Source organism: Schistocerca gregaria, chromosome 5, assembly GCF_023897955.1.
Source record: "Schistocerca gregaria isolate iqSchGreg1 chromosome 5, iqSchGreg1.2, whole genome shotgun sequence".
In the NCBI taxonomy this organism is placed as follows: Eukaryota; Metazoa; Arthropoda; class Insecta; order Orthoptera; family Acrididae; genus Schistocerca; species Schistocerca gregaria.
The window spans coordinates 572,281,851-572,297,381 of NC_064924.1; the positions used below are offsets into that span (position 1 = coordinate 572,281,851).

At 41.1% G+C, this 15,531-nt stretch overlaps 1 protein-coding gene across 1 annotated transcript in view; it reads left to right on the forward strand.

Moving 5' to 3' along the window:
• LOC126272171 (GPI ethanolamine phosphate transferase 1) overlaps nucleotides 1–15,531 on the forward strand; it is a 292,386-nt gene that overhangs the window by 188,834 nt on the left and 88,021 nt on the right. The window contains exon 8 of the mRNA XM_049974812.1: nucleotides 1,480–1,786. Within this exon, the coding sequence (XP_049830769.1) occupies nucleotides 1,480–1,786 (307 nt within the window). The remainder of the gene's footprint in view (nucleotides 1–1,479; nucleotides 1,787–15,531) is intronic.

Sequence of the window (15,531 nt, forward strand, 5' to 3'; positions counted from 1 at the left end):
ATATATTAAAAACAAAGATTCCAAGACTTACCAAGCGTGAAAGTGCCGGTAGATAGGCACAATGAATAAAACACACAAACATTGTGCCTATCTACCGGCACTTTCCCGCTTGGTAAGTCTTGCAATCTTTGTTTTTAATATATATATTATTTTTGTTGGGGGGGGGGGGGGGGGGGGTATTACCCACTTACTACATCCAAAAATTCATCTAATGAGTAGAAGGAGTTGCCATTAAGAAATTCTTTTAATATCCTTTTAAATGCTATATGGCTATCTGTCAGATTTTTGATGCTATTAGCTATGGATTAATAACAAACTTCAGAAGATGCTCAGGAAACATAGATTGTTGCACTCTCAGCTTTTAAAATTTTAAAAGATCACTGAAATGCTGACAGGCAGAAGTTAGTAGAAATTCATGCATATATCAAATGTCCACTATCATATGTTAGCAAAAATTCAAGAATCTTTTGGTCCTACCTAAAATTGCTAAGCAGGTACAAGAACAGACCCACAAAATTACCGACCAGTATCCTTAGCTCAGTTTGCTGTAGAATTCTTGAGTATATTCTGACTTTGAGTGTTATAAATTTCTGTGGGACAAATAAGCTTCTGTCCACAAATCAGTACAGATTTAGAAAGCATAGCTTGTGCAAAACTCAGCTTGCGTTTTTCTCACATGATATCCTGCAAACCATGGATGAAGGGAAACAGGCAGATTCAATATTCGTAGATTTTTGGATAGCTCCAGGAAGGTTAAAAGGGAATGGCAGGTTACTCAGGATGCCAGGATGAGAGACAACTGCATTTGTCTCCCCTCATCATCACAACGTCTTCTTCTCATTTTTCCTTCTCTCTTATTTGCACTGTTCTTTCCGCTTCTCTTTTTTCTTCCTCTCAATTCATTTTTACTTCTCGTTCTGTCATTCTATCATTTGTGGAACAAAGTTGGCACATTGCTTACCAGTGTGCTGTCTTTGACTTCCTACCGTCTCTGACATGAATTTAATCTTTCTCTCTCATGTCACCACAGCAGGTGAGTTGCTCTCAATTGAGGTCTGTGTCACCCTTTCCCTCCTTCCCAAAATTCCAAAAAGTCCTCTTTCCTCCCTGTGGAAGGAACCATAGTTGCAAAAGCTAGGAGCTCTGCAGTTGGAAAGTAAATAATGGCCAGCCATCTGTCTCGTTGTAATTTTAAGTTTTTAAAAGAGTGAATTCTCTTTTTTATTAAATTATAATATGATTGGATTATTCTTTCCACATATATGAGCTAAACTAAATATTTTTTTAATCTACTGGAAATTGAGACAAATTCTACTTCATTAATGGGTGTGCTTCACTTTATTCAGTGTTTGCATACTTCTGTAAGTTTATAAGACCAAGCATGCTTTTGGTCTTTTTGTTTATTTGTTTGTTGTACTTAATAAGTTACAAAGTGTGATACCAGAACAATTATGATACCATGTTTTCCTTCCTTTTCAGATATTGCTCAGTGAAAATTTGGTTGCCTTAAGTTTGTCTGGTCTTGACTATTACCAGAATTACTACCAGATCCTTCTGTTAATGTTTATGACATTAGCTTACCTAGGATGGATCGCAAAGCTTCTGTGTGCATTAGTTGGAGAAAGTAAATTTCTCAACAACAAATTGCCTAATGCTCCAAGGATTAAGACGTCATACAAGAAAACTGCTTTATTCACAGGAGTAAGAAACTGGTTCTTCAAAGGCAGCCCAAAAGTGAACAGCATATTTATACTTTTAATTAGCTTGACTTTGGTGCTGATCCAAGGTGTGTTCAGATAAAGTACTTGCATTAAATTTGATCAAAGTCTTTGCTGGCATATTATGTACTTGTGTTATTTTCAGATCATGTGACACAAAAATTCATAGAAATTACACTAGTTATCATCAAGTGATCTGACACCTGATAATGTAGGACACATATGAATGTATATATGTGCTCACTTATTCAAATCACTGGTCCTCTGGACCTGCAATGTAAATGTGTTCATCTGATCACAACAAAGAGGTCGTAGAGTTTAAATCTGCTAGGCCTCTATGGCTATCACTCAGCTTTGAAGCACAGCTAACATTAGCTTTCACTACTCAGTTAGTATTCTCTGTGTTCATTTATCAGGGTATTGCAATGTAGGTTTACAGTCTCTTTTGTACTGTATTGCTGTAGTAAGTAGCAGCCAGGTAAACAACTTTGTACCTCTTTGTGTGTATCTAAGAAAAACATTGTTTTTCAGTAGTGGATTTACTGGCTTGTAAGAACTGTTTGTGATACAGGTGCTCCTTGAAATGTTCTTTGCCTCTGTGGATTGTCATTGTATTGTGAAGGAATTTTTTAAACCCAGTTGGTTTGTAAAAATCCAAGACAGCCTTGATTGTGCATAGCAAGAATAAGGCCTTATTAGATGGCAGATGGCACATAAATACTCTCTCTCTCTCTCTCTCTCTCTCTCTCACACACACACACACACACACACACACACACACACACACACACACACACACACACAGGTATTTCAGAGTGAATGCTGAAAGCTGCATCTTGAATGTTCACAAGTTCCAATCAAGGCTTTTCATTATGGACTGGTAAAGCATTTGCACCTGCAGGACTTTATGCTGTTAAGCAAGGAGAAAAAGATCTCTTAGTAAAAACATAACTAATGAGGAAGTATTGAATAGGATTGGAGAGAAGAGAAGTTTGTGGCACAACTTGACTAGAAGAAGGGATCGGTTGGTAGGACATGTGTTGAGGCATCAAGGGATCACCAATTTAGTATTGGAGGGCAGCGTGGAGGGTAAAAATCGTAGAGGGAGACCAAGAGATGAATACACTAAGCAGATTCAGAAGGATGTAGGTTGCAGTAGGTACTGGGAGATGAAGAAGCTTGCACAGGGTAGAGTAGCATGGAGAGCTGCATCAAACCAGTTTGCTGTTAAAGCTACACTGTGGGAATAAGTGTAGCACAAAGTTCGAACACCGTAAAGGAAGTCCACAGCTGGTATCTAATTGTTAGCGTTGCTGTCTCTAGATCGCTGGGTCCCAGAGATTGATCCTCAGCCAGGTTAGATATTTTCTTCACCTGTGAACCGGGTGTTTGTGTAGCCCTAATCATTTTCTCTCATGTTCTTCATTCCGCAAGTTGTCATAGCGGCGTTGCACCAGTGGCCAAACAATTCCAGGCGGAGTCTTCCGGTCAATAAGGTTATACACCAATTTCATTTTTACTATGAAGGAAGTAATAGCGAATTCAATTTTTGTAAGATTCATATATATTATAGTGCTGTAGCTTGCTTCTCACTAAAACTCATATGTCTTTTCCATTTGAGAATACAATGTCTCTCAGTTGTGTCTGATCCATTACATAATGAAAAGCCATAATTGAAACTTTTAAACATTCTTTAGCACCTGACAGTAATTCTGATTCCTTGTCCAGCTTAAGTATCTATACGGAGAAAAGGTCAGAGATATTCGGTCTTCATACCACAGCTGCAGTTTTTCATGCAGAGGCCATAATGTCACCGTGCCCTTTTATGTGAGCTGCGGACCCATCCATTAAAGTAACAGTTTCTGTAAATATCACTGCCCCACATGTGTGCAGGAGTTGTCATTATTCTCTGAAGCCTTCAATATGTTTCATTTATAGTAGAGCGATTGACTTTTCCTATGTTTATGTTTTATGATTTGGATTGCTCCCTAGTCATTTTATTCATGCTTATGACAACTTTCACAACTGTGTGGACTTTGTTTCTGGCTAGCTCTTCACTTCATGAACTGCATTGCCATCAACCACAGGAAGTGTCTGTCTCTTTCATCAGTCTCAACATCGCTGCCAGTCTGCATCATCATAAAGTGTGTTCTATCTAGGCAGAGTAGGATGGAAAAGTGATGATGAGTACTTTCTTACCATGCATCTGTTCACTGTGAAGCATTAGTCCTGAGTTTCTAAAGTTGTGGCAGCTGCAGCTGCAACAGTAGCAACACCAAGAAAAGTAGTGAAAATTCCAACAGCAACAGCAGGAATTGCTATTACAGCTACTGCAAACCCATCAACAGTCTGCAGCTGCAGCATCATTGACTCCCTCCTGAACCATTCACTTGCTTTGATGAGTCAAACAACAATTGGGAGGTCTGTTTTGTCATTTTAAAACAGTGTGTTTGATGTAACACTGAGTGAAGTGCTAAAAATTGCCAAAGCTCATGAGGTAACAGTGTCAGTGCAAGCTATGTCTCATGATACTTCAAGTGTTTACTTTCTTAGTACTAGCAGTAGTTGCTCTTGATTTTACGATTAACTGATGACAACCAACCAACAACATCATCCAATTTGCTGAGGATCCAATCATCCAGTAGTCTGGCAAAGGAGGATTCAGTAGTCAGAGTAGTAGTTAGCCGTCCACCACCCTCATTGTTGGTCAACACATACAAAGTGAAGCATTTTGTTCACTGTAGGCATGTCTCAAAGTGAGTTGAGGTTCATACAAAAGTTTCCTACCAGTTGTTGTCAAAGAGTTTCAGGAAAGTTAGTACAATCAAATTGTATCCAGTTTTCAACCCCAGACATGGCTGGCATTATTGCCCATTTGGTGATGTCATTTTTTTGCATACCACAGACTGGGGCCTCTAGCAGATGTCTGCTCTGGCCAGCAGGCAACAGCCTCTAACTTGCCTGTGGCAATAGCAGCAGCAGATGGGTTGCATACACTGATGCTGCAGCTGGAAATTAATGGAGTAGTTGCAGAATTCAAATTTGACAGAGGCGTGGCCATCTCTCTTATTAATGTACACATGTACTGGCGCATCGACTCTGCACTACTGAGGTATCCCCAACACAGATTGGTGATGAACAATGGACAGTTGATCCGCAGGGTCAGATTGTAGTCTAAGCTAAGTACAATAATGTAGCTTGGCAACTAACTCTGCTGGTAGTAAACTCTTGTAAAACTTCTAAAATTTTTGGCTTAGATGCTTTTGTGGTGTTTGGTTTCCAAATTCAAGACTGAGTGAATCTAGTTTCAAATGTAGTTCTATTCAAGGAACTTGATGCATTATGTGCACAGTATGGGCAACTGTTTGAACCTACATTGTATTGTGCAACACGAAGTTTCTAAGTTTTGTAGAGCATGCGTGATCAAATTAAAGAGGAATTGCATAGATTCCAAAGTATGGAAGTAAAATACCAAGCCATAGGGCAATTCCTATGTTAGTTTTTACAAAGCCAAGTGAATCACTTAGAACTTGTGGCAGTTCAAAGTCTACCATTAACGTTCAAGCTGACGTACATCTGTACCTAAATTCTAGGCTAGAGGAATTGGTAAAATTGGCTAGGAACCATATTTTTTCTAAAATAGATCTTGCTGATGCCTATTTTCAGTTCTACAATTACACTTTAAAAAATGACCAGTTAAAAAAGTTTCTAGTCATTAATAGGTCATTCAGCATGTATCATTGATAATAGATTATCATTTGGGGTCAAAAGTGCTCCCACAGTGTTTCAGAAGTACCTTGATCAACTCATCCGAGGTATCCCCAGTACTGATAGATTATTTAGGTGACTTGCTTACTTTGAGGGCCACGTGGGAGCAGAACCTGCAAAATCAACAGATGTTGACTGAGTAGCTTCAGGACCATGATCTGTTTTGTTGGCTCACAAATGTAGTTTCCTTGAGCCAAGTGTAAAGTACTTTGGACACATGTCAGGTAAAGAAAGGCTCACAACCACACAGGAACATGTGGACCCAATCATTACCTTACTGGCTCCAAAGAACCATGAAGAGTGACATTCATTCCTGGGTAGAGTCAATTATTGTATGAAATTTATTCCCAGTTCAGCTCAGATTTCCCACCTGCTTAATCATTTGTGGAAGAAAGGTGTTAAATTTGATGGTCAGAGTTGTGCCAGAAAGCTTTCATACAACACAAAAAAGGCCTTAAGTTAGCCCCTTGTTTAGCTACATTCAATTTGAGAGCAAATGCTTAATACTAGCCACTAATGGTTCAAATTGTGGCATTGGTGCAGTTCTGTCTCATAAATACACCAATGGCACAGAACAGCCCATTGATGGTGCATCTAAAACTTAAAATGTGACACTGCAAAATTTCTCCCAAATACAGAAAGAGTTATTGGCTGTAGTACAAATATGGCCTCATTTTGATATTCTGTCCCCATTCAAAACTTCCCAATAAAACAGACCAGTAGTTGCAGTGGTGGATGCTTTAACTGTAACTACAAAATCCATTATATTCCAGTCATGCAGTACTCAAAAATGGATGAACTTTAGCACTTGCCACACAGTGCAAAAACAGGGTTTGTCAGTCACAAAATGCTGTGCTTTGCCTTAGACACCAATCAGTGCCACAGCTTCTAAAAGTTCCCAGTTACAGTGCGTAAAGTAGCAACAGAAGCCGACTGTGATCCACTGCATCACAGGGTGTTGTTGCTGTACAATGGGGTTGGCTGGAACACCTGCCTAATGGTGCCGGCCTGGCATGGCAACATGTTTTTCATTATGATGCCAGCTTAACGCAACTGATAGTGTGTTATTGTTAGCCATGGACATGTCTGAATGGCAAGTGGTAATCCCAACCACACTTCAACCCCACATGCTGTAGTTCCTCCACACTACACATTGGGAAACGTGCAGATGAAAGAAATAGCATGGTGTCATTTGCAATGACCCAATGTTGAGATGTTGACACTGCCATAAAATATATGGTCTAGAACTGACAGGCTTCTGCCTACAGTCAACGAACCCCAACAAAGTGTTTCATCCCTTGGCCACAGCCTAACTGTCGCAGACAAAGAGCACATGTTGATTTAGCTGGGCTGTTCCAAGGAGTAATATGATTGCTACTTTTTGACACACCTCTCTAACTTTCCATTTGTGGCACAGATGGCTACCAATACCACGGCAGCTAGCATCCATGCCATCTCCATCATGTTTGCAATTGAAGGGACAAGGGGCACCTTCCATTCAGTTTCTGAGAGTGACTCTCTGTTACAGGGTCTGCATTTCAGGGTCTTTGTAATTGCAATAGTATTGAGCATGTGACCTCTATCTCTTTCAATACAGTGGGCAATTAGAAAGTGACCTGATGGTCAAGACCTTCAAAATGTAGGTGCAATAGATAGTGATGACAGATGACAGTGCAGCCTACCAGTCAACCCCTGTAATTAAGCATAGTCCGGCCAAAATTTTATAAGAGCACAAATCCCACACCCTCTTCAACCTGTTGTGCCTGACTCATCAGGCCCGCTGCCCATGCACACAGCCTTACTACTGCATGGGCTCCCATGTATGGGTTTGCACATTTGTCCAGAACCCTGGGTTTTGTTATTGACAATAAGGGCTGGTAGCAGATGTAGACTGGGCATTGCCCATGCAACCTTGCCCAGGACAAGCCTACCCAACAGCCTGCCTGCCACATCTACAACTTTTGCCTTCATTTCAGGCAGCAGCAGTTGTGACCGGAGGTGGGAGCCAATAGAGGTGGAACCACTTCCACCCTGTAAGTCACTTCCGGCTCCCACGAATGCCAGAGACCCCCAGAAGAAACAATCGTCATAGGTTGAGCATCCTCAGACTGGAGTGCCCTTGAAGTCCGAACCCTTGTTCCTATCTTAAGTACAGCCAGCACCCACTCTGCTGCAGGCATGACAAATCAGCACCCTAGAAACTGTCAGTTTGTTGGCAATTTAACAGGCAGTGCCAACATTTGACCCAGCCATCATGATGAGGGATACTGTGGACACTTTTGGTGGGGATTCAAGCACCACTCTTTCCCATTCCTTGACAAAGTTGGCCCAGCCCAGTCCGTCTGTGGCCCTATGCACTGATTAAAGTGGGTGGGCTTTAGTATCTGACAGTGATACAGATTGCCCACATAGCCCAAGTATTGACAGGAGGATAGGTCAGAGTTATTCAAGCTTCAGACCATAGCCACAGTTTTGTCCCACGGAAAGTGCCACCACTGTCGACTTGTCACATGGACCCATTGTCTGATGCAATAGTGCCTGTAAATAATGTGGCCCAACAATTGTCTAGCAGTTCTAGATATTCTCTAAAACCTTTGATGCACACGTGTTGATAATAGAGTGAGTGATCATATCTGTTCTATTTCAGATTGTTACCTGGGCTGTTTGCTCTTACTTACAATGATTTTTGTTACTCTTTAGACTTTGTTTCTGCCTAGCCATTCACTTTGTGTACTCTGCCGTCTTCGACCATAGGAACTATGTAGTTCCCAGAATGACGTTTGAAAGGTATGAGATGAGGTACTGGCAGAATTGAAGCTGTGGGGGACAGGTTGTGAGTCATGCATGGGTAGCTCAGTCAGTAGAGCAATTACCTTCGAAATGCAAAAGTCCCGAGTTTGAGTCTCGAGTCTTGCACACAGTTTTAGTCTTCCAGGAATTTTCAACTATGTTTTTGTTCTGACAGTCTCTGCATGACCACACACAGCAGCATCATTAGCTAAGAATATCAGATTCCTGCCAATCCAATGAAATAGGTCATTTATGTTCATGGGAATAGAAGTGTTTCTTTCATATTTTCCTGGGGCATTCCTGATCTTACCTCTGTCTCTGATGAACACTCACCACCCAGAATTATGTACTATGATAATACAGTCATGAGACTGCCAACTCTGTGCCTCTAGACCAGCATACATTTTTCTTTTGTTGATGTAACTCCTTAGCCCCTGAGTAGTCAACTTGTCAACAGGACACTTATTTGTGGTTCATCTGGACACTCTTTGACTGGTTCGTCTGCTAAAGCTTCTCTGGCTTGATGGTCTTGCACAATACTCATCAACAGGGTAACAGGACTTAGGACAACCCAGAAAGTAGGAGCAAGAACAGTTCTTCCCTTAATAAATTTGGAAAGGGACTTCACCCAACCAATTATTTGAAAGACTAAGAAGAAGACAATCTAAGAAACCTGGCCAGTATATTATCAGTTGAGGAACACGTAGCAACCTACATTAGGCCTTCTAGAAGTCCAGCTCTTGGAACAAGCAAACGGGTTCCATTTAGAGCCACACATGTGCATGGTGTAGCTGCATAGTGAGACTTCTTCCACACCACTGGCTTACCATGTGGTTCAGCTTCTCTTAGCCAGTAGTTCCCTCAGTCTCCTGCATGCAAATGAGCTCTCACTGATTATGAGACAACAGGAACATGGCTCTTCCGCTTGGCTGAGAAAACATTGTTTCAAGTTATGTTACAATGCATTGTGGTATGTAGTGGCAAGTAAAGGAAACCCATCTAGCTAAGCATTCTACAATTTTACAACATATGCTCAGGCATGCACAGCTTAGAGTGACACATGGTTGTACTCACCAAGCAAATGATTGTGCAATTTGGGAAGGTTGTATTATACACTTTCAGCAACTTACACTGAGCTATATGAAGTTGATTTGCCCCCCTCTCTTGCCCCACAGCCAAGTGAAGACCACGTGGATCAGCAACATGCTTGCTGTGCTTTAGTGCCAAGGGTAGAGGAAGTGGAAATTTTACCCCAACACCTTTGTAATATGACCAACTGGCTCATATGTGTAACTTGTCTGATCACATAATGAATGGAGGTGATCATAGACAAGCCCTTTGATGAACCAAGTTCGAATGTATCAGACCATCTGGTAATGATGACAAGATTTTATGCAAAAATATCATGTGATTACAATATTTATGCATGCGCACCATCCAAGAACCACTCAAATGCTTCCTTTAAATTTTTGTGTCCATTGCCTTTAAATTTCCAGTGATTTGCAAGGAAGATACTGAAATTATATTGCACTTTCAAAAATTGTTTTGTTCTTCGTATTCACAGAACATCATAAAGTATCTACTCACGAGACAGTTTTAGAAATTTTCCATTTCATTTGGTAGGAAGGTGCTCCTCAACCCACATTAAAATATTGTCCGCAGTTTTGGGAATCAAAGCTTATACTTGAACTCCAAAAATATAATCTACCTAGAAGCCTCATAGAGGTTCTTTGACATGTTTGTTTGTTAGTGAATCAATCACTGAAAGCATTTCAATACAGTCAATTCAGACATACTTGCTAATATGGTTGTTATGTCTACAAGGATAGTGGATGTGAGCCACAAAACTACCATTTAATTTGATTGACATTCTTCTGAATCCTAGGAAATATTTTAGCACAAACACACTTACATGAATATTGAAAACATCAGTCTTGCAAAACCCAATTCACGTCTATCTCACGTAACATTCAGAAAGCCATTGATCGAAATAATCAGGTGGATGTGGTATTTCTTGCCTTTCAAAAAGCATTTGACTCAGTACCACACCAATGTTTATTAACAAAAGTATGATAAGAGTTATCAGATTAAATTTGTGGCTGGCAAATTTCTGGGTAGTCTGCAATTCCCAATTTACATCTCAAAAGTCATTTATGGAATTGTGGAATACACTGACATACAAAATAGTTTATAAGAATGACTGATCTTGTGCATTTTCCAGGACTACCAATTAAAGCAATTAGCAGTAGCACAATTTGAATTTCAGTGGTAGAAACCACTTGTAAGCAAGGCTGTGATTAGTCACTTAGCTGAGTGATTCCACAGTTTACTTTACTACACTGGACTCGCATTTGGGAGGGCGACAGTTCAATCCTGTCTCCAGCCATCCTGATTTAGGTTTTCCGTGATTTCCCTACATCGTTTCAGGCAAATGCCGGGATGGTTCCTCTGAAACGGCACAGCCGATTTCCTTCCCAATCCTTCCTCGTTGTCGACGGGACGTTAAACACTAACCACCACCACCACCACCATAGTTTACTGAAGTATTAGTTAATAGTGATAGGTGGACAGCACTGTAATAAGATTCCAAGCAGGTCCAGAGTTGTCATCAGGGTGTTAGTTGGCCATAGAGAGAGAGACACCTTTTCTAGCAGTCAGAAGCGAGCATGGTCTTACATCAACTGGCTGATGGCCCATCTTGACCTGACTTGAACAGGCTTTGTTGTTCACCACTCACAGCAACTCCACTCAATGTAGGTGTAGTGAGTCATATCGATGTGGCATCATCAGTCATTATCTCCTGTGGGATTACAAGACCCTTCCCTCCTTGAATCAGTGTTTGGAACCAAAAACATCTGGCTGATGGGGGAAGGACAGTGTGGCGGCAGTGAGCTGATGCCAGATGAGGTCCTGGGTGGCACTTATGGGGCATCAATGCTCTGGTCTGGAAGACAAGTTAAGAAAACGGGTGCGGCTGCTCAGGTTAGGGTAACAGAAGCACTGATAACTCCACTGGCAAGAAAACAGAGTCCATGGGGGTCTCCAGCAGCTGCGATGAATAAGACGGAAGGACCAAACATCCAGTGTCTCTAGTGAGATGCTGGAGATCATGGTTCAGAGGTGGCTACTGTTGCAATGACCCCTCAAATAATGTAGATCTGTGGTCAGGATGCCCAATCACAGTTGATTCAACCAAGTTAGGTGGCTCAGTGTTGGCCCATTGGAGTCACATTCAGGAGGATAGTGGTTCAAGTGTGTCTCTGACTGTCCAGATTTAGGTTTTCTGTTATTTCCCTTAAGTACTCCAGGCCAATCTCAGGGTGGCTCCTTTGAAAGGGCACAGCAATTTCTTTCCCCATCCATGAAACATTCTGAGCTTGCACCTTATCTCTAATGACCTCAGTGTCAATGAGATATTAAATCCTAATCTTCTTTCTCTCTTCCTTCCAAAGTTGATTCCAAAGCCTGCAGAGCAACCTCCTCGCAGTCACAACCAGACTACTTGATGGCCTTAATTTTTGCTGCTGTGAGACCATTACTAAGTCTGATTAATACAGGGCAGAGAGAAAACTAAAAGGAGGAGCCAAACAGTTGTTCATGAATTTGTTTAGTGCATTACAGAGTAGCAGTGAGAGAGACAACAAAAAGGGCATTATTTATCAAGGCACTATTACCCTGGAAATAAAAATTAAAACTAGAAAAATTTGAGTTGTACCCCCTCACCCCTTACAAAATTATTTTGGTTACTGTGTACCCTTCACCCCAACATCTAATCACGTATTACAGTAGCACTAACACCGTGCAGATCGACTAAATCCTCATGAGATGCCGTGATCTCAAAGATGTGTTTGATGCAAAGGGCACACTATGAAACAGTCATGACACAACACTGTCCATTCATCTGTAAGCTACAAATCAAGTTGCCAACAGACAAGCACATAGATCGCACAGGACCTGCGAGAATCATATGGTGGAAATTTAAGGATAAGGAAGCCGACATCATAGCCTGAATTACTTTGCCACTAATTACCACAATTGAAAAAAGCTGGGAGAAACTGAAAGTGTCTGCTCATGAAGCTGCACATGCAATTCTTGGGACAACAAAACCAGGACAACCGAGGATAGATGTAGATACTTGGCTTTGGAATGGCACCATCAAAGACATGGTACACACAAAGAAACGATTGTATCATGAGTTTCTTGCTGATAAACCACCGGAGCAATGGAATGCATACATAACAGCCCGAAGATATGCAAAACAGGCTATTGCAGCAACCAAATCCTCACCTTATGCTGATCTCTATGCAAAACTTGACACACGTGAAGGAGAGCAGGATTTATATTGACACGCTAAAGCAAGACATCGCAATTCACAAGATGTTCATCAGTTCTACGGAGTCAGTAATGAGACTGGTAATCTGTTAGTTGACTGGAAGAAGGCAAGAGAATGATGACACAGCTACTTCAAGAAGATCTCAACAGAAGAGTTCCCCCATCCACCAATACCCACCGGCCATGCTGTTGAAGGGCCCATAAGAGAAATTTCAGTTGAAGAGGTCAAGACTGCTTTGAGGAAAATGAAGCCTGGGAAAGCCACCGGCCCAGATGACCTTCCAGCAGAGTGTTCCCATCATTGGAAGGCAGCCGAATGGTTAACGGAACTATTCAACAAGATCATTGATGACGGACAAACACCAACTGATTAGTAGCAGGGCATCACTGTGCTGATCTTTAAGAAGAAGGGGAATCCCACTGAGCGCACCAACTACCATCCAATTCGACTTCTGTGCCACGCCATGAAAATCTTTGAGTGTGTTCCGGACCAAAGGATCCATGAGATCACACAGATTTCCAGAAACCAAGCTGGATTTGTGAAGAACTGTGGCACAACTGATGCAATTCATGCTGCAATACTCTTAGTCGAGAAACATCATGAGAAAGCCAAGCTGCTGCATGTAGCATTCCTGAATCTCGAAAAGGCCTTTGATCGGGTGCCACATAGTCTCATCTGGCTAGCACTTTGACAGCATGATGTGCCAGAGCAGCTTATTAACTATGTGCAGTTACTTTATGCACAGCCAAGAAGTTATGTCTGTACAGCCTCAGGACTATCCAAGGACTTCCCCGTCACAGTCGGCGTCCATCAGGGTTCTGCATTATCACAATTTCTGCTCATTCTCGTAATGGACACCATGACAGCTGACCAGCACCTGCCATTATCATGGAGCCTACTTTATGCTGACAGGATGATGCTGGCAGCAGAATACAAGCTTGATCTGCAGAGCTTAACTCAAGAATGGAGTGACTGGTTGGCGCAAAATGGATTGTGCCTTAATTTGAAGAAAACAGAGTACATGATATCAGACAGACATGAAATGGGAACCATCATGATTAATGGTGAAGATCTGACTCATGTAAGTTTAAGTATCTTGGTTCCACGATCACCATTCACAGCCGACTCACCAAAGAGGTCAACACCAGAACTCAGGCAGCCTGGATGAAGTGGCGAACAACAACCAGAGTCACTTTCGACCGCAGGATGAAAGATAATTTAAAATCAAAAATCTATCACACTGTCATCCGACCAGTTGCCTTGTATGATTGTGAGTGCTGGCCGACTACAGTTGAGACAGAACACTGCCTAAGTATAATGGAAACAAAGATGCTAAGGTGGACAGCAGGCCTCACGAAGTTAGATCACTTTTCTAATGACTGCATTAGGAAACAGTTTGGTGTACCGATCCAAGACAAAACGTGTGAGAGTTGTCTTCGATGGTCTGGGCATGTATTACGGGCCAATGATGACTCTATTGCCAAGGCAGGTTACATACTTGAAGTTTTCGACATTAGACCTAAGGGATAACCTAAGCAATGTAAGGCTGATACGATTCATAAAGACCTTAAATAGGTGAACATCCACCCAGATGCAGCCCGTGATAGAGTGAAACGGAGACAACGGACCCATGTAGTGAACCCCGCAGACACGAAAGGGAGCTGCCTAGTTGGATTCTCAGCAGGGTGAACAGAATGCTGTGGTATATCTGCTGACAACATCCATTACTGCAGTAGAAGGCACCCAACATCACATTATAAATATAAGCTTCCATAACAGAAATATCCCAGTTACCTCTATATAATAGGAATTAAAGACTCCCCAAATTTAAAAAAAAACACGCATCATTAGAAGATCAAATCATATATTCTTTTTGTGTGAGTAGCACTGCAATCAGCAAGTAGATTTGTTTGAGAGATTAAACAAATTGAAACAGTTACCCATTAATGTCATCACTATCATCATTTCAGAAAATGCAACAACTTGCAGAATCATCATGAACGTTTTAAGAGACTGTAATGTGCTTGTACAATTGAGTATCTGTTTCCACAGAGATTTTCTGTGCCATAACATATAGTGCCTGTCAGGCAATATTGGCATATTTATACCCTGTCAGTCCAAAAAGTTTTGAGACTGCATTAATAAAAAATAGAGAAAAGTTAAGTTGGTGGTTTTCATGTTTCAGGTGTCATACATAGTCTCTCCCCACTCAAGTAAAATGCATGTAATATTCATACAGCCATGTGAAACTGTCAGAAACTCCCCTGGGTTGTAGTTCAACTCACTCATGATTTTGACTTGAATGTCAATCAAATCGTAGACACTTCATGTGAATCTCTGCAATTCATCATTTTATATTTGTATTGATAATATCAAGTCTCATCACCCCTGACAATTTTTCCATAAAAGAATTGTCCATGTTTTGCATTTCAGTCAACTCATAGGAAGAGTTTATGCTTCATTGTTTTTGTTCTGAAACCAGCCTGCACAGGACAAACTTTGCACATGCTTTTCTCTTCTTCAGGCCATTCTGGAGAATGTCTTGAACACTTGATTTAGGGATGTTCTTCCATTGTAATTTGGCACTCAACAATGTTGACAAACTATGGCTGCACGTCCACTGCTTAACAGTGCCTGCTCACAACTGACTGGCCAAATGCACATATGTTGCTTACAGTCATTAGTTCAAGTTGTCAACATAGTTACCGCACTAAACATCCTTATATGTGAGGAATAAAATCAATCTCAGAACTTTTTGATGGTTGGTATATATTGATTAATATTTACCTTGTAGAGGCCAGCATATCACAAAAAGATAATTTTATGATATTACTTCAAAACAATTTAATTTATTTGTACTCTCCTATATCATATTATTAATTAATACTGTAATAATTCATTGTTGAGTATCCACATTTTGCA